Source organism: Manacus candei, unplaced genomic scaffold (genome assembly GCF_025592945.1).
Source record: "Manacus candei isolate 608988 ecotype Guabito, Panama unplaced genomic scaffold, ASM2559294v1 h1tg000067l, whole genome shotgun sequence".
Classification (NCBI taxonomy): Eukaryota; Metazoa; Chordata; class Aves; order Passeriformes; family Pipridae; genus Manacus; species Manacus candei.
In genome coordinates this window covers 9,529,342-9,554,873 of record NW_026138115.1, presented here as the reverse complement: position 1 = coordinate 9,554,873, position 25,532 = coordinate 9,529,342, and the positions used below count along the sequence as shown (strand labels likewise).

The 25,532-nt window shown below is 39.4% G+C and overlaps 1 protein-coding gene across 1 annotated transcript in view; it reads right to left on the bottom strand.

The window, feature by feature from the left end:
* Window positions 1-282: 282 nt before the first annotated feature.
* Window positions 283-25,532, bottom strand: part of SPTLC2 (serine palmitoyltransferase long chain base subunit 2) — a 74,840-nt gene continuing 49,590 nt past the window's right edge. Inside the window, exons 10-12 of the mRNA XM_051806370.1 lie at window positions 8,291-8,426; window positions 6,103-6,232; window positions 283-1,004 (exon numbers count right to left, since the gene is read on the bottom strand). Coding sequence (XP_051662330.1) covers window positions 885-1,004; window positions 6,103-6,232; window positions 8,291-8,426 — 386 coding nt within the window. The 3' untranslated portion in view covers window positions 283-884. The remainder of the gene's footprint in view (window positions 1,005-6,102; window positions 6,233-8,290; window positions 8,427-25,532) is intronic.

Here is a 25,532-nt window from a genome sequence, read left to right as displayed (position 1 = left end):
CAAGAGAAATTAAGATAAGAAAGCAACACATGCTAAATCCACATTTTTCCTTTTTTTAAAGAGAAGTATGTCAGAAGACAAAACACAACCCATTAAAAACCCCCAAACAATCCAAACAAAACTCCTCTCCATCACTTACCCTATATCAAGGGGACAATTAGTGTCCAAACCAGGAGACAATCTGGTATCCATATTGGGAAGGAAAAGAGCCTAGAGTTCCAGAAGTCCTTCTGCCTGTGGCTTAAAAAACTAAATAATGTTTGGGAACAATGGTCTTGTCAGTGACATGTCAGCAACACATTTATTTTAAAAAGGCTAAATTCAAGTTTTAAACAGAAGTAACTGCAAATGAAAAAAAACAACTTTGGTTGATTATGCATCTTGTTAAATATGTCGAAGTTAGCAATCAACAGTTTCTCTAGGAAGTCTCCAAGAACAGACAGGTCAGCTCATTCCTTATTGGGAAGATCAGACACCTAGCAGTGACACTGGAAATGCTGCCATGCCAGCATCACACATGCTTACAACATCTCAGCCAGCATTTGGGAGGCTAATGGTGCATACAAAGTCTGAACTGATCAGCCACAGCCAACTTGAGTTGCTGTGAATTCATTGAGACAAATAAATAAAAAAAAGCAACAAGAAAAAGTAAAGCCAAGCACCTCTAGGGCCAGACCCTGAAGACATAGGAATCAAAGCTTTTTTTTTAAATCCTCTCCCTATTTACAAAATGCCATTTAGAGCTGATGTGGCCACTTCAGTATTGTGAGGAAATGTCTTTTATGCTAAGCAGTCATAAGTGTGTTGTTCACGGATGCTGTGGCCTGTGTGCCACGGAGTGTCCCATGGGCTGTGTCCCTCCCCCTGAGGCACATGGAAGGGCTTCAGTCTTCTGTTTCTTCATATGTTGTCTCGTCAAACGGTCGGTCCAAGAGAGGTACCAAACGGCGACGGGAATATTTCAGTTGCAAAAGGTCCCCAACTTCATTGATTTCTTTTAAAGCCTGACAAGGAGACCACAGTAGATCAGCAGAGGAGACAGATACAAGTACATTATCAACACATCTTTCTGTTTGCATGCCTGCAGACTACTCTGACAGCCATTTCACTTCAGATTTTACTGTGCTAGAAGCCGGTAACCTCAGAAGTGCAAAGGATTTCTTTTTGATTTTAGCATTCAGGATTTTTGAGACAAAGTCAACAGCACTGGTCACTTAACTGAGACTGCCTATGCATCCACCTGACTACTCCCCTTCCAAAGAAGGATCATACTATCCAGCAAAGCCCATGACTATTCATAAACAGAAAAAATGAGAATAATATTCCTTCCTTCCTGGAGGTAATGAAGCTGAAGCAGAAAAAAATTTACATGGAGGTTTAACTCATTCATCATTCAGTATGAAAACAACATATGTGTTAGCATACCACCTCTGATCTACTGTATTTTTTAAATTGCAAGATAAGCAAAAGGCAAATTGCAATAGCAAGCTAACAAGTTCTATAAATGCATTTGTTACATCTACATTTGGTTAATTTGCATTGTCCATATACAACTAGTGATGCAAGCTCTGTACCGTAAACAACATGACATTGGAGATTTGGCCATACAATCCAAGGAATGAAAAAAACAGTCATTCTGGGTAGAACCCCAAGCATTTTCTCCCTAGAAAGCAAGTCCCACTGACAGAGGTTCCCACAAAGGCCACACTTAGGCTACTGATGGCCCAGAACACTGCTAGTGAATTAGCACAAACTTTTGCCGTTTTGACCTGAATTCAAATGTTATGAAGTTTACAGAGATCAAACATCTGCCAGCGTCAGAAATGAGGAAAGTCCTGGCTCAGCTAATCATGGTTCCATTATGTTGCAATCTCTTTGATAAGACACTGGTTCACAACAGGGTCTCTTAAAAGTCAAACCATAAACTTCATTTCTCTACAGAACACTCCTGGAGCAAGGTACAAAATAAATGAGTTGCTGCAGACAAATCTGCAACAGTATGTCATGCTAATTATTTTATATAGGCAAGTAACAAAGAAATGAGATCAGAAGATTATGTTCAAGCCCAATGTGTTTTTTAATTCAAAGGCTGGCATCCTTCACTTCCCTGAACTGTAAATTTATTAAGATAGGTACATTCAGCACTCCTTCAGAATGTCACTAATTCAACATTAATGCTCCAGTTTTAACATGTTCTGGGTCAAATGCTTGTCTCTTGAGGACAGTTGGCAGATGGGGGTTAATATCCCTACATGCTTTTTTCTTTTTGGATGGATAGTTCAAGTTTTTGTTTCTTTAAACAATGGCCCCTCATGCTTGTTATATCTGGCAGCAAAAACCTCTCCACTCTAAAATCTGGGGGAACGACAAACCCAGAAGTTGGACCTCGGTAAAAACAAAACAAAACAGAAGTGTGGGCACAGTCTGCCAGAGTTTTAAGTAAATATCCCATATGGAAGCAATTTAAAGCTGAATTTCTGTTGAAAGACTATGTTAACTGTTATTCTTGAATGCAGATTTAGGATTTTATTAATTTAAAACAAAAAGGGCCATGTGACCAGCAAAGACTACAAAGGAAATGGCATTGGTGTACTCTGACTTTAGGAGAGTGTAATATATTTTTCATCATTGAAAAGAAAGCATCAGCCTACAGGGATACAGGTTATGAGGGACTTCACTCTGATCCTAGGCCAAATATTTTCAGGCAAGGAAGTTTTATTTACATAAAACAGTTAAAATTGTAACTAAGAACTGTTTCCCATCATGTGGGTTTAATTAATAAGAACAAGGAAGTATCACAAATATCAGCATTTGCAAGACAAGCTTCTCTTCCCTATGCTTCAAACTCAGATAAATTTTGTTTAGAAAAAATGCCATAAGAGCCCTAATTAGCACCCACACATACACAGATGGGCTATCAAGTTGTCCTCTCTGCTGAGTTGAAGCTCTGTCAGCTCTCTCCAAATCCATTCACTTTAGTTCTTTCTCCTCCTGGATATTGTTGCCACAGTTCAGCAGAGGGATTAGATCTGAGAGCTGCCTAAATGATTAGCTGCCTGAAATCAATCGTTTTTCACTGTATCACAAGAAAACACAACACAAATTCACTGACATGAAGACTTGCTCCTTACTAACTCCTCTCGCCAATGTTCTGGGTTCAAAGCATGCAGCTATTTTGAACCTTAAAGTGGGTTACACTAACTTGGAACAAAGCCTGCACATACTGAGCTAAATCAGGATTTTTTCATTCACTTCAAAATTCACACCTCATTTTCCTCTGGATTAATTTTTTGGGTAGACAAACCCTAATATATTGAACAAGCATTTTGTCAGTTTAGAGGATTTAACACTTACAGAGGTACTCTAGGAATGAATCTTATGTTAAAAGCATGAAACTTGAAATATTTTCTGGAAAATGCAGACAGACTTGTAAGTGAATTGACAGGAGAAAAGGTTTTTTAAGCAGAGTAATAAAAGTTACAGATAGGTTTTGGAAGAGAGCATGTGTAGTACTTATACAGACCCTGCAAAAGCAGCTTGTTAAAGTAAAGGCTCAAGCTAGTCACTAAAGGAGAAGACAAGAACCTAACCAACAGCAAGACTGCATGATTGCATGACTGCCCAGGTAGTGCCAGCGTATCAAGTTTGTACAGTTTCAGTTTTAGCTCAGTTTGCAGCAATATGATTTCAGAGACTTCAGTTTTCTTTCTTTTCCTTCCTCCCACATCCTACCCATTCATCCTGGACTCCATGTCCACCTGTCCAGAAGTTACTACTCCCTCATTTGTGTCAATGTACTCAGTTCTATTATTGTGCTCTGAGCCAAATCTCTGATACTATTCATTTTATACAAACTGAAAGGAAGAGAAGGAGAGGGCCTTCTCCAAACATACTGGTTCAAAATTTTTATTTGGAACAGAAACAACTGAATTTGGATAATTAAGGGAAGAGCAGCAGGACAAGTAGCTGGGAAGGAACTCCTTAAGCAGTCTGTTGCTGGAGTGTCACATTAGAGAATCTCTCAGGTCTTACAAGACAGAAACAACTGAGAAGCAGCAAGTACAGCACTAGAGATACATGGCAGGTTGTTTAATACTATTCAACAACACTAAACATATATCACCAAACTGCACACACACCACTCACTGCCTTACTAATTTTCATAACAAAAATGAAATACAAAAAGCATGCCATTTTAAGCTGTTGATTTGGAAGTTCAGCAGCAGTGAAGTGTGAAAAGGTTGAATCTATTTTTTTTTTGACAAGACATTAGTAAATATCTGTTTATATGTCCCATTTGCTGTTTATATATTGAAGTGTTACCTACCTGATCATATTTGGGCATGATTTCCCCTCTCTAACTCTATGATGACTACTCCCAATCCCCTTCTGGTCCACAAAATGTTCAAAAATACTTTCAAGGATTTTTTTCTCCACAATCTTCTCAAGATTAAGGTGAGCTTTCTCAACCTGCAGTTCCTCAGATCACACTTTTTGCCCTTCTTGAAGAGAGTAGTGACATTTGCTGTCTTCCAAACCTCCAGAACCTCCCTCAGTCACCATGACCTCCCGCTGAAGATGATAATCAAGAGTGGCCTTGCAGTCAGCTCCCTCAACACTTGTGGGTCCACCCCATCAGTTCCCATGGACCTGTGCATGTTCAGTTTGTTTAAATATTCCCTTACTGGAGCCTCCTTCACACTAAAGGTAAGTCTTCACTGCTCCATACTTTTCCACTGATCTTATGGTCCCAGGATTCCTGAGTCAAGCCTCACAAGTAGACTGTGACAACAAAGGCACCGAGTACCCTCATCTCTTACATGTCATTTGTCACCTGATTCCCTTTGCCATTCAGCAGCAGCCTCCCATATTTTCTCTACTCTTCCTTTTGCTACTAATTTACCCATAAAAGCCCTGCCTGCTGCATTTCATGTCCTTTGACAGACTGAGTTCCAAGTGGGCTTAGGCTTTCCTGACCCCAATCCCTGCATGCTCAGAACTATGTCTCAATTCCTCCTGTTCCTGCTTGCACCTCCTTTTTATATGCTTCCATAACATGTTTTTGTTGGTTGTTGATCCATGCAGGCTTCCCACATTCACTCTCCTGTAAGTCAGGATGGATCATTCTTCAGGGGAGAAGGGAGGAGGAAAAAATCAATTAGCTGTCCTGGACACCTCCTCTTTAAGGCTGTATCCTATGGGATTCTTTCAAGTAGGTCTCTGAACAGGACAGAGTCTACTCTCATGAAGTCCGAGTTCATGACTCAACCTAGTTTAGGTTCTGAGTCACAGACCCTCAAAGTGGGGAAAAAAACACAATGCAAAACTTTGACAGTGCCTAATACATGCCATGTCCATCAAAGAAGATTATTCAGAAGACTTAAGAGTGAATGTAGCTACCACTTCAAAACATACTAAGAATAGTCAGGCTTATTCATATAATCCTTTTTCAACTCTATTAGTCAGAGAATAACTGCTATCCTTACTTTTTAAGGCAGCATCTCCTAACTGTGATGCAGGCCTCCTCAGAGAGGACCTCCGTTCCCTCTGGAACATGCTTACTGCGGGCAGGAGTCAGTAAGGCATTGCACATGGCACAGACTCATTAGGATAAGATTATTTAAGATAAAAGTGCTCAGAAGCTGTAAAGAAGAACTGGAGTAATCTTTGGAATAAAAATTTTCACTAGTAATCATGTGCTTCCTTCCGAGAAGAATATAAATGTTTTGGAGGTTTTCAGGTGTTTTTTTCCTTCTTACCATTAGCATCTAGGGTCAGTAAAAGCAGATTTTTTTCCTTCTAAAAGGTTCAGTGCAAAGTAGAGCCTCTTAAGAGGGGAAAAAGCATTGTCTCACAGGAATGAGACTGTCACCTTCACATAATCTAAAATAGAAAAGGAAAAGTCCTGAGATTTACTGTAGGCAGCCATTCTGCACTGTTGAAGCAAGGAAAGAGAGATGGAGTCATGGCCAGGTCTACTACAAAAGACTTCGAAGATTAGGTTCAATTAGTTTGTGTACCAAACACTGAACCAGTGCACAAAAACCAGACAGTTGTATCTGTTTATAGCAGGCATGAGCAAAAGGAAGATGAGACACTTACTGTATCAAGCATCTCTTTGGTATGAGCTGCAGACAAACAGAATCTGGCTCTGGACTCGATGATGGGAGTGGCCGGGAAGCCCACAACCACAACACCGATGTTCCGCTTCAGCATCTCACGTCCAAACGCACTGCCAGAGAGAACAAGATCGTCGCAATTATTCCACTGGCAGCAAAGCCAGAGCATGAAGGTCTCAGTGTGTTAATGCATACAGGCCTTTGCTGAAGCAAGCCTGTAACAACACAATTTGGACCTTCCGGTGCTTTCTTTTAGAGGCAGAATGCCTGCTCACAAAAGCCTTTTTTTAATTCACTCCCAAGAGGTGGTCCTTCTCAAAAGGTTTCACTGTATTAAGTTCCAACAAAGCTGAAAGATTATATGTGGCAGAGACTGGTCTTATAGCAGGCTGTTTCTAAATGGATTTGTAACTTAAGCTTGGAAATCTTTCCGATAGGAAACAGGGATTTTAGCTCAGACGTTTGACTATATAAGGAATCCCTCACGCTGCAATGCCCCAAAGCAGATGTTTCTGCAGTTTCAAGATGTTTTATCGCCAATTGAACTTGATTAAAGTACAGTAATGTGTCATAGAATTTACCACTTTTTAAAAGCCTGTCATGGGAACCATTGAATCACCACAGTAAACTGTGAAATCATCTAATATGACACCAAATATTTCAAAGAAAGGTGCAAAAATGTCATACAACTGTCACACTGTTTTATTGAACTATCTTCAATAAAATAAAGATTAAAGAAATTAGTGGCTGTGAGTTATGCTACGAGAGGCACAAAGATATTGATCCTTTCTGTAATGGCAGTGCAATTGTGGGTGTTTCTACAGGCCACAGGAAATGGTTAATCTGTTTTGAACTGACCTTGTTGTGAGAAGTAGCAATGAACTTAAGAGGCTTATAAGGATGTATAAAAATAACATTCTTTTACTAGGTTGTTAAATTTTCTGCCACAACTATTTTCCTTATAAATAGGTGCATCCTGATACACTTCATTTTGTATCCATTTAGTACCCTCAAACTATTGTAAAAACAGACTACAAGGGACAAAGAAAGGATCAAGTAAACCCGATGCAGATCCTAAGGGCCAACTCTTGTCAGGGCTCTTTGTTCTTGCTCATTTCAAGTTAGTGGTCCAACTGCTCAGCTAATCAACATTTCCAGGGAGAAGATTGTACTGACTGGCAGAGCAGCTGGGCAGTGGAAACAGTATGCCTCTGTGTGCTGGATGGTGCACACTGCAGACCAGCAAGGCCTGTAAAGGTAACAGGACTTTCAACCTGTGTTACACTGAGAAGGGTGGAGAAAGACTTTATCTGCCTTTGTGCAGAGTACTAGATGATGCTTGTTCTGTCACAGAACCAAAGTGCTTAGCCAGACTGAAGCCTAGCTGAGCTAGTAAAGCACTAGAGATGTTCAGTAAGGCTTAAAATGAAACTACGCTTTCCAAATTTGAAAGTGTTTATTGAGTACTGCATTATATAGACAGTGAAAAGCAGCAGTCAAAGCCAAGCTGTCCTCGAAATCGGGTTCATGTTTATGTTGCAAAAAATTTTAATATATACATTATATCCTCCTTGCAGAATTTTAGCCTTAATTATATGCAAGGCACCCCACAAATGCATAAGTATTTATAAAGCTATGTGCTCCAGTTGTACTAGTATTTACAATACTAATACCCGACTGATTAAATCCAGACCTCTTAAAAACTTGGGATTCATTAAATACATGTTCTTGTGTCCAATCATGTCTTGTCCCCTCTGCTTTTCCTTTTTTTAATTTTCAAAGTTCATCTCTGGAAATGTTGGCTGCTTCTGATTCAGGAGCTGGTTGAAAGACTTCCTCCAGTAACTTTTAACATTAATTTCCATTCAGTTTCAACTCCTCTTTAGCACATTTATACACTTTACATATAAACAGAATGGCAACACACCCACCCCCAACACCCCCCCCAAACCTTTAAAACATGAATCGTAGTGGCAAAATTGCTTCCTCAAAGTGCTTCCTTGCTGCCCCAAGCTACAAGCCTTGATTTTCTCAAGTTCACTTTTATAGGATGTTTCCATATTTCATAAGACTCAGTAATGATCATAAAAGCAAAAATCAAACCAGTCTGTTCTTATATTTAGAAAACAATATTGTACCATCCTGGCTTTAAAGGAGACAGATAAACCTACCCAATTTTTGCTGGCATGTACAGCATCAGAGGCACAACAGGGGAATCTTCATTTCCATAGATGATAAAGCCCATCTCTTTCAGTCGTCTCCTGAAATATCTTGTGTTCTCTGCTAGCTGCTGTACACGTGCTCTCCCTAGAAAAGAAATTAAGGTAAGACTGAACTCAATTGTCAAAAGTCACGTGCATAACTGCAACACAAGACCTTCAGCTAAAGTATAAAATATGAATGTGCCACCTGTGTTTATGGAAGCATTAAATATAAATGCAAATTGGAATTTGAAGTTTCTTCTCCCTCATGTAATCAAGATTGATCATGCATTTTCTGACAAGTCTATAGCTGAATGGACTAGGACAGGCACAACCATCAAGCCCAAGCATTCCCTAGTTTTCTATATCAGGTTTTCAATCAAGAGGTACCTGGCAAAACAAGGCAGTTAGCTGCTTTTAAACAAGATTCAAAATTTTCTCAAAATTCACTAGTAACTGCATCTTAGAGTTTGCTTACACTTTGAATAATTAATGGAAACCTATTGAATCAGCTTGGGCTGTTCACCACATTTTATCCTGCTTGTCTGTATTAATATAAATTACTACTTTCCTCTTTAGATCTCCTTGCTGAACTGATCACGTGGCTGCTCCCTAACCTTTTTCACTTAAAATGAGCTGAGTTTAAATTAAACCAATTACTTCTGATAATCCAGCTCACTTCACATAACTGGCAGCAGCTGATTTATCATGTATTCAACAAATTCTGTATGGATTTTTTTGACATTTGTCAAAATTAGTACACAGGACATTAGATAGTATAATTGAAATATTTCAGCTGTTCAGATATGCATAGAACAACCTGTTCATCATTTAATTAAATTCTAGCCTAACACAGTGTACTACATTCCTGTTTTACCCAGAAAAAGGTTTGTATCATCTCACCTAAGCAGATCATAATGCATTTCTGATCAATTAATACTCTAATGTGCTTAAGAGATTAAGCATTATGCCATTGATGAGACTATAATAAGTAACACTTATAATTACTTGTCTCTGATCCACAGAATATATTTCTGGATAACCAATTATCCAAATAGTGCCTTGTCCAGATGGGTGATTCATATACCAAACCTTTAAATGTACAGCAGTGTGGATCTATTCCACATAGTGAAGTCAGCTGCTAGATTTTTTAATCATCTTTCTTTAAAGTTGTAGATAACATAAGGTGATTAACTAAAAGGAATGTCAGGTCTCAAAGAAACATCCAACACCCACAATATCTCTGCTCCAGGCCAGAACAAATGTAATTTTAAGAACATATAGTATTTGTTGCCGAGAGTATCAGACATTCCACCCACAACCAGGCAATCAAAGGCAAAATCCCATCAAAGGCATAAGAAAAAAGGATGAAACCTGTTAAGTTTGTAAAACTTGGCCTATCATTAGGGGGTAGGAGCTGGTATTTTAACAGCACTGACTGCCATTTAAGACATTTCTTCTTCTCCATTAAGAGCATTATTTCTTAATCTTCTCTCCCCCCAGAGTTTCTGCAGAAGCTTAATTCCTCTTCCCCAAAAAGCAGTAAGATTTCAGTGAAACACAAAGGCATCTTGAGCTTATGAAACTAAATTTTTAATTGGTTCACATAAGATCAGGTCCTCTACTGGAGACTCAGCTTTCTCTTATGTTTTCAGACCAATTATTTGGTTATTTTAAATACCTCAGACTACAAAATGAAGTTAAAAAAACCCCAAACAACCCAGTCAAATTAGAAGAAACAGGCCTACTGCAAGATACTAACAACAGTGGGCCAAAAGCCACTACTTGCATTTCTAACACTGAGGCAGTCAATAAATACACAGGTGTCCACAGCAAACTACATGCAGAAAAAAGCTACTTTGGTACCTTCTAAGAAAGCTGCATCTGCACATCTACACAGAAATGCATCAATTTCTGTCATTTCAGGTAAGTGATGTACAATCAGCCCTTCTCCCATGACAAGGAATGCAGCTTTTGCCATACATATATTTTCTCCAAGTTCCCATAAAGCATGGTTTACAGTGCTTTAAGCAGAAGGAACTTCATCACTTTTGTGGTTTTTCCTCTACACATTCACACCCTTTTCTATGTTGTTGGGAGCCTTCCAAATAAAGATTAAAGAGCAATCTTAATTTGTAGTTGGCAACTGCTTCACTAAGTCTTCCCTAAACTCCTTCCAATAAAAAGAGGTTATGATTCTAGATTTGTCCTTATAGATTGAAGAGTGCTTTGAGATGCAAACAACTTTCATGCACAAGTCTTTCAGTTCTCTACAGAGATGTAATCACCTATTACAGCAACTGACAGATTTGGAAAACGCTTGCCTTTTTCAGCTTTGTGAGTCTCAAAAGTCTGCCAGATTTTACTTCACTTTAGAACCATCAGGCAATTTACTGAAATTATTATTTCTCTAAAAACTTTTCACTGTGGCTACAATAATATTACCAAGAACTTGAAAATATATTCAGTGGCGTCTTCTCACTACCCACCCCATGTCATTACCATCTGAAGAGAACTGTAGCTGTGGTGAAGCAAACCACTGGGAATCAAACAAGAATTGAGCACAGGTTCCTTGTCCTGATTGCCTTTCTCCCTGCATCCATGCATTTTGTGCAACTACTCTTCTCTGCACTTCAACATATTTAGTGTCCTATTCTATATAAAATCCTGCACTCAAAGAGTGATGCCACATGCTAATTGAATAGGGTTTGCAATATTACACAACAAGCATATACCCAGTGTTCAGCTCTGCTAACATTTGCTGGTTCAGTCCCACTGGTACACACTAGTGTAGTGGGCTGTTAACTGCTACTACAGTTCTACCATGTTTTCTGGGACCACAAAGACAAACCAAGCAGTGCCTGGAGACAGCAGCTGCTAATCTCACTTGTACCCAAACAGTGCTTGAGCATTCAGAGAGGGCCTCAAAGTCCCTTCTAAGCGCAAGCATCTTCTGAAGCTCAGAGCTCAGTCCAGGTCTGCTCAACTGTAGGCCTAAAAAAATTTCCAGGACTGCAGCAATTCTCCAGAAGCCAGCTTTTTTGGCAGTATGCAGCTTCAGTTTTAAGACCATGGAAAAAAAAGGCCAGATCAGACACCACTCTGCCAATTGTTCTTGCATAGGAGTTGTGCAATAATTCTGGTAACAGCCTTTCATCTAGGAAACTGGAATGTGATGACCTTCAGGGAGAGAAGGAAGGGGGGAAGAAAGGGATGATTACTGGAACTGAGTTCTTCAAAAGGCTAAAAAACTAGAACTGCTTATCAGATCAACTGATCTGAAGTCCCTCACGGGTCCTGTAAATGGCTTAAAACTAGCTACTGACAGACCAACACTGGAATTAGAGGATTAACTAATGACTTCTCCTTTACTTCTATACCCTTTCACAAGTTTACTGCAGCCATATCAAGACTGCTCTTGCAATTCAGTAAAACACTTCCTGCTTGCAGCAGCCTGGGCATCATTTAGTCTAAAGTGCACATGTATCTCCTAAAGAAAATGGTGCTATCATATCAAAAGTAAAGGTCACATGCCATCTATAGGGGAGAAACACTCTCCTGTCACAAATATACAAGGCAAGCAACATTCTTTAAAAAATGGAGATAGCATCTCCCTGAAAAAAAAAAACCCAACACCCTAGAGAAAGCATTTCATTATGAATCTAAAAGCAGAAGATGCATATTCCTTGCAACCCCTGAAAAGTAAATTAGTGTTTCTGTCAGGACAAGTTCCCACAGGCTAAAAGAATGATATTTCACTTGTGAAGGTCTCTGTTTTAGAGGTCATATTGCTCAGAAAAACAAAAGTTATAGTGAAAACAGGATGCAGAAAAGGCAGAGTTATTGAATGTCTTCTTTGCATTGGTCTTCACTGACAACACCAGCCCTCAGGAACCTTTGGCCCTGTCTTGGTTTAGTGACAATATATTTGGAAGGTGAGATGAACCCTCCTTTTTCATTATTTCCCTCCCTTCAGTATAAATAAGGTTAAAAATTATGAGGAGTGTGAATGAAGACAGGAAAATAACAATTTCACTAAATAGGGAAAGAAAGAAAGAAAGAAAGAAACAAACAGAAATAGCAGAAAATATTACCCAGCTACCCCCTTCCCCTCTAGGTTAAAACAAAACCTGGAAGGGTATTTCATCCAAAAAAGTCTTATGCTGCTGAGGTGCTGGTGTGGGTTCTGGCGTAGCAATCACGTGGGTGTGTGGGTGGGGTGGTGACCCAGTGTGGTGCTGGGACTGGTGGGCTCAGGCTGTGGGGCGGCGGCACTTTGTGTGGATGAGAGAGCAAAACGGCTGCGGCTGAGATGGTGGCGACTCTGGAGAAGGGAATGCCCTAGCTGGCAGTGGTAGTGGTTCCCAGCCTATTACACAACAGCTTCAAAAGTGCTCTGAAAAGCAGCGTTACAGTGATTCCCCTGAGTTTGAGCTTGGTCCGACAGTGGAGGAATGGCTGAGCGCTCTGGGAAAGACTCCAAGAGTCCACAGTCCTCTAGCGAGCAAAAACCAGTACCAAAAGAGCAGTTCTGGCCTGCACCTGCCTTTTATCTCCTGTCTCCCGAGTTCCTGAGATGCTCCACTCCAGGGACCCACCTCTTCTAAGACCCCCAGGGACAGTATTCCCCCAGTCCAGTTCGGATGGGAGCAGTCCCCACACTCCGAAATTACGTGGTGGTATGAAATACTCATCACTGAAAACCTTCCCGTTTAACTAAACTACAACAGAACCAGAAGACCAGGCAGGGTAAAGGAATATTGTAAGGAAGACTTTCCCTTGGTCAAGGAGGATTGGGTTAGAGAACACCTAGGCAGAGGTGACATCCACAAGACCATGGGCTCTGACAGGATGCATCCACAAATGCTGAGAGAGCTGGAGGATAACAGAGCAAGGCAGCTCATGATCATCTTTGAAAGGTCATGGAGATCGGGAAAGGTGCCTGAGGACTGGAAGAAAGCAAATGTCACCCTGATCTTGAAAAAGGGCAAGAAGCAGGACCCAGGAAACTACCAGCCATTCAGCCTTACCTCAATCCCTGGAAAGGTGATGGAGTACCTCATTCTGGAGACCATCTCTATCCACATGAAAGACAAGAAGGTGATCAGGAGTAGTCAGCACGAATTTATTAAAGGTAAATCATGTTTGACCAACCTGGATAGATACGGGGAGAGAAGTGGATACTGTCTACCTCAACTTTAGCAAGGCTTTTGACACTGTCTCGCACAATATTCTCATACACAAACTCAGGAAGTGTGGACTGGATGAGTGGACAGTGAGGTAGATTGAGATCTGGCTGAATGGCAAAGTTTGGAGGGTTGTAGTCAGTGGCAGAGGGTCCAGTTGGAGGCCTGTCACTAGTGATGTCCCCCAAGGTTCAATACTGGGCACAGTATTGTTTAACCTATTCATCACTGACTTGGATGGAGGGGAAGACACCTCCTCAGCAAGTTCACTGACAACACCAAGCTGGGAGGAGTGGCTGACACCCCAGAGGGCTGTGCAGCCCTTCAGAAGGACCTTGACAGGTTGGAGAGATGGGCAGAGAAGAACTGCCTGAAACTCAAAGGCAAATGCAGGGTCCTCACCTGGGGAAGAATAACCCCAGGCACCAACACAGGCTGGGGGCCAACCTGCTGGAAAACAACTCTGCGGAGAAGGACCTGGGGGTCCTGGTGGACAACAAGCTGCTCATCATAGCAGTTCATGCCTAAAGTAACAGTTGAAATACTTCAAGGATTCTGAGACATCCCTTGTTTGCAAAAGGCATTTTAATAAATAAACAACAATTGCTCAGCAGTTAAAAATTTTTGCAAGACTAGGATGAACTTAGCCTTTGGAAAAAAAAAAGAAAAGAAAAAAAGAGACAGTTCTTAGACCTGATGTCTGTGTAACTTCTCTATTCCATGTTAAAAAAATCATCTTTACAAAGAAGCTCTAGAATTTGTGGAAGTTATGTGGCCACAAAGATCTAATATTTGTAATGTTTCTGCCATCTATTAAGGCTGAAGAATAAGCTATCATAGATGGTACGGACACAAAAGAAAATCAGCTCAACCAGGATGTATCTGTTTTCCCCCAGCAGATCTCTAGGCAATAATTGGAGAGCAATCACACATTTATTCTTCCAAACAGTGCAACACTTCATCAGCACAGCTTCTGGAGAAATAAAAGGCAAGTTGCATTGTACACAGACAGACTAACAGCTGACACTGAACTCCGAGGGGCAAACCAACTTCACATAGGCAAAAACACACAAGCAGGATTTTATCTGCTTGTCACATTAGGGATCACTGTCTCCTGGATCTAAAACAAAGATTCTTGGGGCAATAAAAAGGAAGCTGTATGTTTACATTTTTATTTAATTCTTATAAAGACTTCAAAGTAAAATAGTAGGACACATCTTGAAAAATGGTTCCTAAACAGTGAAACTGTAAACTGTATGCACAAGCTCTTGTTGGTCAACAAATATGAGTTCACATTAGATAGCTATGATGAAGTTCTATATTCTTCCATTAACCAATCTTTTAGCTGTTCAACGCATTAGAGTTTTATTACTGCAGTCTTAATTTAACCTATTTCTTTTATTGTCAACATGGACAGTGAGGCTAAACTAAGCAATTTCATCCTTTACCTTACATACCAGTTGAAGACTAACATATTTGGTTATAATGATTAAATGAAAAATTTAGAATAAAAAAACCTCTTTATATGAACAGATTGCAATTCAGTACATGCAGAATCGTTCCACCTGTGATACATATTTATTGCCTCAATTACTCAGGCCCTCAATAACAGCTCATGCTGTAACACAATGAACACCTTCAGTTTTGGTATTCATTATGTGATCAAGGAAATTAAAACATTTACTAGCAGAGATTTCAGAGAATTCTGTGAGAACTTGTGAAGATGTACTCTGATAGCACACTGCCTCTGGTAAGACTCAGTATGTGTTTAACAAGAAGTAGGTTTTGTTAGTAAGATTGGCTGAGGCATATTAAAGACATTTTCAATCACTGCAAGAAGATGATTATGGCAAGTTATTATAACAGATCCATAAGGCATCTTTGAAATGAAAACACTCTATTAATTCTTTAAAAAGAGTTACTTTCAGTCTCCAATGTAGTTCATTTTGCATTGTTTTTCAAGCTTGTCCCATCTTACAAACTACTGACAGCACAGAGGTGTTACAGGTGAGAAGCACTGTATTACCTACTTGACAGATGTGCCATCCTTAATTTGTGGCAGAGTCATTTCAGTTAGTATAGCTTATTTCAGTCAAGGAAGGGATTTATCCAGCAATAACTTTACCCTGACAAATACCACAACTTTACTGATGTTAGCATGACCTCAGCAGGTATATTTTGCTTGGAGGGCTATCAATGTTGTAGGACTACTTAGCCGGGCAGGTCTCTTGTCCTCTCCTCTCCTGACAGCCACAATTCAAGGAATCTAATAAAACTTTTCCTTCCCTTGTAACAAATGCCTTCCCAGGACTAAACAAGTTAATTTTTTGGGTCTTTCTTAGAAGAAAAAATGGAAAAAAATCTAACTAAAAGAAGATTATGCAAATTATGGCTCTCTATGTGTGTGTATATGCAGAATCACAGACTGGGTAAGGCTGGAAGGGACCACAGTAGGGACCATTTGGTCCAACCTCCCTGTTCAACCAGGGTCATCCTAAGCACATTTCACTGGATTGCATCCAGATCATTATTGAATATCTCCAGTGAGGGAGACTCCACAACCTCTCTGGGCAGTCTGTTGCAGTTAACCTGCACAATAAAGAAGTTCTTCTTCATGTTCAGGTGGAACTTCCTGTGCATCAGCCCTGCTAGAAAGCAGCATACACATGGTATGAAAAATCATCAAAGCAACAGATCTCAACCTCCTTTTTCAGAAAATAATGCTGAAAGGTGTTTTATAACCTGAGCACTAAAGTTTACTGACTGTTGTGTGAAATAAAAAGAGCTTTTGGAAAGGTCAAGTTCTGTACTATCCACCATTGTTTCCAAATGGCATGACCAACCTACAACCCAATTTTATGGAAGTCCTTGACTACATAAGTTTACTAAAATTTTTACCAGACATGTACGATATCAAAAGCCAACCATCAATGAAAACAAAACAAACAAATAACAGAAAACATCAAAACCAAATCAAAAAACAAACAACAACAAAAAAATCAAACAGCAAAACAAAACAAAAATGAAACACCAAAAAACCCCCACAAAACCAAAAACAAAAAACACCAAAAAACCAAACAAAAAAACCAAAAACAAAAAACACCAAAAAACCAAACAAAAAAACCCAGAAAACCAACCAACCAATCAAAAAAACAAAACCAAAAGAGATCACAATCCATTATGAAGGCACAGAGAACAAAGTGATCCATTGTGTCCTGGTCCCCAGACAGAAGATGGCTAAATACACCCTACATGGAAAGGATATGGACCAGGCTGCAGCATTTTGTCATTGCTTTTCTGAGAGCACCAGTATCAACGACATGGAAGATAAAGCACTATTTCATTAGCATGGATAGAGCTTTTTCTTCGTATACCTTGCTATCAATGGGCCACACAGAAGAAAATAAGAGAGAATTTCTACTTCAAAAAGCCTGTATTTTCAGACATTGGAAGTGCTTAAATCAAAGTAAACTGCTGAGGAAAACTTGGTTACATGTATCATTCTCTAGAAGTTTGTTTCTTCAAGTCAGAGTGATGCTATAATATAATCAAGCTTGTAAATTTTTCCACATTAGAATCCCCTTGTTTTTGCAAAGGCTTATATTTTCATTCTGTTTATTATTCCTACATTTCTGTCTTTTGGTTGGCTGTTTCAGTGGAAGACATAATTCAGCATATTCTGTTTTGGAAACAAGCATTTTTCAAATCTCAACCAGGAATTCAATATTCTTGTGCTGATTTAACAGATTCTCCACTAAGCTTTCAGAAGCAAAGTTGCCTCCCAAGGGTTTATGAAAATCTTTTGCAATGTTAACATAATAAGTCCAGTTGTTTTGTGGACACTAAACTTCTAAATACCTCATCATTAAAAAAAACAACGCAACAGCCAATTTCTTTTTTTGAGAAGACATAAAAGCACTACTACCATTTTACTGCCATAAACATGTTTTTCATACAAGATATAGATATCTCTCCTCTTGAAGGCTTTTCCTGAAGAGCACAAGTCAAGCATAACTTCTAATAACATTAGCATGCTGACAAAAAGACCCGAAATGTTTTTAGATTTGTCAAGTAGCAGAAAGGACAAGCACAATTTAAGAATATCTGCCTGGAAGCAAGGGTCAGATTAGAAACAAAGTCGTACCTATTAGGGACTACAGTGAGTAACTTAAAACCAGAGAAAGTAGAGAGAGATTTTAAACTTTTTAAACACTGGAACACTAAACAAAATTCCAGTTCAACATTGATTAAATGCCAGCACTTTTACCTTTTAAGGAAAAGTTTCACTAAGAGAAACAGGGAGAGCACAGTGCTGTTAAAAATGCTGTACTGGATGTTTAAGGACCTAGGACATGCTGATTTCATCCAGAGATGATTTTAAGACGCTTGTAATATCATTTATCAGAAAGAAGGCTCCTGACATGAACTCACACCTCAAGGCAGAAAGAGGGATCAAGACCTATTCACGTGTACAACCCTGACAAAGGCAGCACTTGCTCAGGCAATAATGGAAAGATGACCACCTACACTAACTTACCCTATCAGCCTCAAAAAAAAAAAGTGATTTACAATTCATAAACAAGATGGAGGTATAAAGCAAAGTTTCAATGGTTTCTTTTAAGAGATCACACTATAAAAGCTAATAAAGAAAATTCTATACATACTTATATTTATCTTACATACAGATTTCTTATCTTTCAGAATATGTTTCCTATCTCGTTATTTCAGTTCCAGGGACAAGGTGGCTCCACATGTTTCAGTCTGCTTCCTCCAAGTTTGCCTGTATGAACACCGCGTGGCTGCCAATATTTGCAATCAGAATTTTACATTCTCCCCTTCAGATGCTGTCTGCAGATTTTCATTGTAGATCTTCAGAAAAGTATTACATACAATTATACTACGTAACCTGAGATTGCACAGAGACACATTAAAATGTATGGGCCAGAATACTATATTCCCCCAGTTTTACATTACAAATCAGAGAATCGCAGAATATGCCAAGTTGGACCCACAAGGATCACTGGGTCCAACTCCCTGCCCTGCACAGGACCCTCCCCAAGAGTCACACCATGTGCCCAAGAGTATCATCCAAAGGCTTCTGGAACTCTGTCAGGCTTGGTGCTGTGACCACTCCCCCCTGGGGAGCCTGTTCCACTGCCCAACCACCCTCTGGGTGAAGAACCTTTTTCTAATATCCAACCTAAACCTCCCCTGACACAAATTCAGGCCATTCCCTCAGGTCCTGTCACTGGTCACCAGAGAGAAGAGATCAGTGTCTGCCCCTCCTCTTCCTCTCACAAGGAAGAAAGCACCAGTTCACATCAGCAAACACCAAGAGGACCTGCCAAAACAATGAGACACTTAGAGAAATTAATTAGAATAATTCCTTAAGTCAGTGCTATTCTATTACTGTTTAATTGTTCAAACTCTAGTATTTATCAAACCAGTCAGAAGACAGAATTGACTCACTGAGTTTTTCTGCAGGGCTGATGGAGAATCTAGGTTTAAAGCAAGTTTGAAAATGGAAGTCCTTGGGCTGCATGTCTTGAGTCTGGGGTCACCAGAAGGACCGGGCACCTTCCACTAGGAGCCAGTGCTGCACACCCGAATAGCAGTCCAGGGCTGCAGTACCCGAGGGCGGCGGTGACCTTCCAGCACGTGCTCCCCAGAAAAGGCCTGCACTGCCGTGCCATGCAGGAGACACTAAGGAACCGCTAACGGGACAGCTGAGTCAAGTTATTTATTCTTCTGACATACTTGCATGCTTCCCCACTTCACTGCTCAGGAGAGAAACTACAAATAACATGGGAGGAGAAGCCCAGTTTAAGAGCCAGCACTTGAAAGCATGGATGAGGAAATCAAAAGACCGCTGAGAGCTCATGTTCATGGCCATATGGCAGCAGCATTAGCAACGATTTATTTTAGGAGAAGTGGTGAAGGGCTTGGCTCATGACCATTCTGACTTAACCCCATGACTGTGGCTTTTAACAATACTATATGCAGGGGATTTGCCTGGATTACACGGGTACTCAGTATGGAGCCACTGCAGAGAGTGATGGTAAAAATGCTCAGTGCTTTAAAGGAGAGAGGAGAACAGTTAAATCTGATTTTAAAAATTGTAAATGGTAAAGCCAAAGAGAATCAGAAATGGAAAAAGGAGAAAAGTAAAATTATGGCTTATATTCTTGGCACTGAAAGGTTTCAGAGAAACAAAATTTATGGTAATATTAAGTATCTGTCATTGCATTTGCTATCAAACTAAACAGTTCCAGTGGAGTCTAAAGGCATGCCAAAAAACAGCTGGGTGCATGTATTGTGTACTCATTGAGTTTATACATACTGGTGAGATTGAAGCCTCTGGCATATTCCAGAGCCTAGAGAAGTATTTTTATATTTGCACTTTCTACTTTTGTTTGCAACTACCAGCTGCATTTAGAGAACTCCAAGGCAGCCTGCTCTCCCCATGAACTTTGTAATTAAGATATACAGCTCTCACCTAGAAGAGATGATGTCTCTTGATATGACTGGAAAGATACAATCTGTTAGACTCATAGAATGGTTTGAGTTGGAAAGGACCTTAAAGATCATCTGTTCCATCACCCCTGCTGTGAACAGGGACATCTTTCACTAGACCAGGTTGCTCAGAGCCTCATCCAACCTAGCCTTGAATGTTTCCAAGGATGGGGCATCCACCATTTCTCTGGGCAGCTCGGGACTGTGTTCCACCAACCTTGTTGTAAAAAAATTTTTCCTTATATCTAGCCTGAATTTACCTTCTTTTAGTTTAAAACCATTGCCCCTTGTCCTATCACAACAGGTCCTATCAGTTTGTCCCCATCTTTCTTATAAGCTCCCTTTAAGTATAGGAAGGCCACAATGGAGGCACTTTGCCAGAAGATCTTACTAATTGTTCAAAATAGCATACGTTTCACAGTTTATTATTCTACTAATAGAAACTGTGTTGGTGGCTACAAAAGAACTTGACTGATCAGGCTGCATATGCACTTCAAATATCACAGTAGTAGTATTGCCCAGCCTTGCTGTAGCAAATAAAACAGTATTTGTATTAACAGGGTGTCTGATTTCTTCATACTGCCCTGCTCTGTGTATCATTTAAACTTGTCTAGAGCAGTGACAGTATCTGTACAGAAGTGAGCACAACAGTCTTAGCTCATGTCAAAGGGTTTCTGCAATATGGGGACACAAGCATGTTACAAAATGACATTGTAATAAAATCAGCTAAAATGGCTGCTCCTCTGTGCACAGCCATGACAGTATTATAATTATTTGATTAGTCATTTTTTGCCTCAAACAGCAGGTTTCATCCTGTGAGCAGAGAGACTTTGAAGTAAGATACATATGCTAAGAACAACAGCATGAATAAACATTTTATGGAGGTAGTAAAAGCAGTGCTAAAACTAACTGGTTTAAACTGAGTCAATGTTTATCGAACTACAGGAGACGGCTTTTCTACAGCAAAAAAAATTTTTATAAGATCCTGAAAACTCAAGCTTTAAAGAGAGAGAGATATTAAACCAGTAGAATGCTGTCGATATTACAGTAAAAAAAAAGAGGGGTTTGCAGACCATCCTGCCTCAAATCTGGCCAATGCTGGCTCCTAAAATCAGCATTAACCAAACATTTAGTAATAGTTGCAAAGACATAAAATGAGTAAATTCCATTAGAGATGTTATAGTTGCTGAAACTTAGAAATTATTAATCCGTAGTCGTTAAAGTGGAAGGAAACTTATTTCCTAATAACTCAATTCTTTAATTATTTTGTGTGCTTGTAGGTTTAATCTGGGTGCACTTACATCATCAACAATCAACTTTTATACTTTTTGTCTTTGTAGTTGGCACACTTGTATGACAACCTGCATCTTCCCTCATGTGACTGAAACAAGGTTAATGTTCAGCCTTACATGTGTCCTTTAGAGCCTCTCAGATACAGAAGTCAGTAAGCTACTAAGGACTTGGAGGAAGGTTACTATGCATGAAAATAACACATCAAGTGTTATATATAACAACATTATTATATATAACAACATTATTATATATATATTATATATAACATATATATATATTATATATAACAACATTATTATATATAACAACATTCCTTAAGAAACGTAGATCTAAAAATCCATAGGACAGAAGACTCCAAGCACTCCCTGTCATTACAATTAGCCAACAAAGGGTCTGAGTCTTTAAAACAGATGTGAATAAAGGGCTACTTTATCAAATGTAGCATCACTATCATATACTGTACCAGTGGCAGAGATTCTGACGGAGCTGTGACTAAAATGTGAGATGATGGCCTGCAGGTGTCTGAAAGACATTTTTAAGTTATTTCCGGCTACGTTACAATATTTTAGCACAGTATATTTCCAGACTAGAGGAGACTTCTGTAACCAATCTCGATAGTTTGTGGCAGCAATTGCAGCCACTGATAAACTGAAGTCTTGGACAAGACTTGATTGCTCTCCATAATCAGAAGTAAAGTTTCAGCACTGAACATAAAATGCAAGAAGATAATATCCTGACTTGGATGAAAGTCAAACATCAACAGGAAGAAAGAAACTCTCTGTAGGAAGATCACTAAAAGTAATCCTCAAAGAAGGAAAGAGAAACTGACTGTTGCCCCAATGAGGCACGTAAGTATAGTAGGAATGAAAATTGGAACTTGCCTTAGAGAAGTTTTTTAATAGAGGAAACACCTTTATTGGACTGCTTTGGTACTTCAGGGCTACAGGGTGACTGAACGTAGAGAATAGCGTCTCAAAGATGTAAGTAGCCAAGGCAGAGGCAAGAAACCAATGGGTAAATTTGAAAGACAGTAATCAAACAGCTACTCCTGAACTACTGAGCAAGGGACATGTAACAGCTTGTACATGTCACAAAACAGACTACTTGGCAAGGTAAGAATGCCCTCTTGAATCTTGTCTGCCTACCAATTAGCACAACCTTAGTAACACAATGAGCATCATTCAACTCCAGACAGAGGTTCCAAATGTTTTGATGATCTCCTGATCTGATTCTGCACAATCAGATCTGAGAGTACCTAATATATCTATGGTCTGTCCAAGAAATGAGATCCTAGAATTATCCTCACCAGCCCAGGTCTAGTAGGATAGCTGCTGACATGTTGTATTGGCTTGTCAAAGACCATCAGAAGGAATCTCATGAGAGACCACAGGTTGGCAACGCCCATAAGCAAACAAACATAAATCACCTATGAAGCATCAGGAATTGATATCATTAAGAAATGTCAATACAATGAGGTCATTTTAGGATGCATCTTGCACAGATAATGACTCTGGAAACATCCACTCTGCACCTTTCCCTATTGCACAACAGCACTGAAAAAGGCATTTGTGGAATGCAAAAGAAGCTCTACAGATTTATTATTCTTTGTGTGAAAAGACAAAATGTTCCAGTGTGCTGAAAATAGCTGTTACTGATGTGGGAGGTATGACTTTCACTTCTCACAAACCCTTTAGGTTGGAATGGGTGTCCTGGAATCAGCCAGTCCAATCTACCTGCTCAAGCAGGATCAGCTAGAGTATGTTGCTCAGAACTGCATCCAATTGGGGTTTTGACTGTCTCCACAGATGGAAACTCTACAACCTCCAGGAGCAGCACGTTCCAATGCTTGACCACCCTCACAGTTTCAGTTTTCAGAAACTCCTTCCCTCTTTGGTAAATCCTAGAATCATCAAAAACTTATAAATTACTAGATGCAGAAAACACTACATACACTAATTAATACAAACTAAAATGACACACATTAATTCAGTTCTAGCTGCCTCCTACAACAGAAAATAAAATTTCAAGTCTATTGGTTTGAGAGACTAATAATAGTGAGCACTTTGTAACTTTTGCTCATCAACAAACTGCATATATTAAATATGAGGCATCTAGCCTAAATGGCTTGAAGCTGCTGAGGTACTTTGTCCACAAAAGGTGAAGGTCCAAGCTGCCAAACCCCAGAATAATACACATCCGCTTCTCATGTACCCTGGCAGCCAAGCAGCGAGTCAAATTTGCCAGAGCACTTTGCTCATTATACGTAAAATTCTTGACTGAATTTTAGTAACAACTTAACATGGCTTCAGTTATTTTAACCTGTGGCCAATCCCCTCATGCATATCCAAACTGCCTAGCATAGCAATGCCAGATTCAAAGTGTTTTCTCTTTACATCTAAATCTAAGATAAATGTTATTCATGCCACACTGTGCAAATATAACTGCAAGGACTCCAACTCTAAAAACAGAAGTGGTAGGAAAGTAAGAATTAGTAATGAGACATATTAGTGCTACCTCAGCCCAAATAAAAGACTAAAATTCTTTGTAGAGTTAGTTGATGACACTTTCCTTGCAGCAATTAGCCTCACAAAAGATATCAAAAGAACTTGGCAAGAATAAGCTTCATCATAGTGTTGCTGTGATTATTTTTTAAAGCAAATTAAAAAACAAATTGAAGGAATTCCTAAAGCAAAAGCAGTAACGTGTGGCAAGAGAATTTAGAATTGTGTTCTGAAATAAAATCCTGAAGCAGAGACCAGCCAACATTCTCAACAAATCAGACACTATAGGAAGTCACATGCAATATGTTCTACTTGCAAGCATTTAAACCTGTCTCAGAATTATAATTTAGACATTATAAGAACCAAAACTGCCTCTTGCCCCCAAGACTCTTGTGGACATTTCTGTTTAACAATTATCATTGGCTCAGATGTTTATTTTTGTCAGAGCACAAGAATTGAACCTGAATTAATCACATAATCAAACAGTATCATATAATTAAACAGGTTATAAGAAGAAGTAATACTTCAGCTATGACAGCAAGAAAAAGAAGTAGTTGCCAGAGGACAAATTAGCTAGCAAACTACCTAACACCACTCTGAAATAGTATAGATGTAAACTGACTACTTGGCAAGCTTTCAGAAAAGGAACTTACCTCCCTGGAGCTACAGCAACAGACAAGTTTAAGTACAACTAGTCCTTAGTAATCTGCACTGTTCTTACTGCTAGGTGGGAACCACTCTAACAGTCCTTGGGTGGTAAAGTAAAATAAATGGTGCCAATTACACCTAAAATACTCAAGACTTCTGTAATCATTTTTTCAGGCTGTCCCTCAACAGATTAGTGGAACTGAACTTGCAGCAAGAATTAGTTCCTGAAAAATCCCATGCACTATCTTGCTTTCTGAAATTTTCCTTCAGAGGTACATCTAGCAGACGGTAAAAAAAGCAAAAGCTTTGTGACTCGTTGGGGGTTAAACCATGACACCAAACAGAGGGAAGTATGTAATTTGCATAAACAATCTTTATTTCTTATTTTCTATCAATCTGGACACGAAGTTTTTATGTCACCCATCACTACCAAAAAGCTGTAGCCTTGCCAGGGCCATGTAATTTATCACAACCAGATGCTGTGCTGTCAATAAAGGAGGGGCTGCTATCATTCCAAGGCAGAATAATTACCTTTCCTTTGAACCAAGGACAATGTTTTCAATAAAAACGCAAAGCTGTTTAATGCAACTTCCAGTCTGTCAAGACTCCCACTGTGCAGCTCCAGGATTCATTAGGCTCACAGAAGTGGAAGGGACCAGTTGTTAAAAACGTAGCAAAGTCTCTCAGAGGACATTGATGATACACAATTAAAAAAAAAAATAAAAACATTTTGAATTTTAAAAAACTTTAAGTTTTTTGCATAGATTCCTTTCATCATAAGTTTTACAGGGAAAGTAGCTGTATTGCATTAAAATGCTACCTATGTTCCAGGCCTTTAAAGAAAACTATAGTGGACCTTCAGTGCTCTGGTAGGCACCTCTTCTGGCTTGCATTTTTGCATTTCAAAAGCAGGAGTAGCAACATTTATTCTGGGAGGAAGACTAATAAGTAAGGGTTGCGAAGCACAGAGAATTAAAAGTTAGTTCATAAGCAAAGCGAAAGAAGAACTGAAAGCCGTCTCTTATAGACCAAAACACTACTAGGTTGACACTCCTCTGATACCTGGAAACT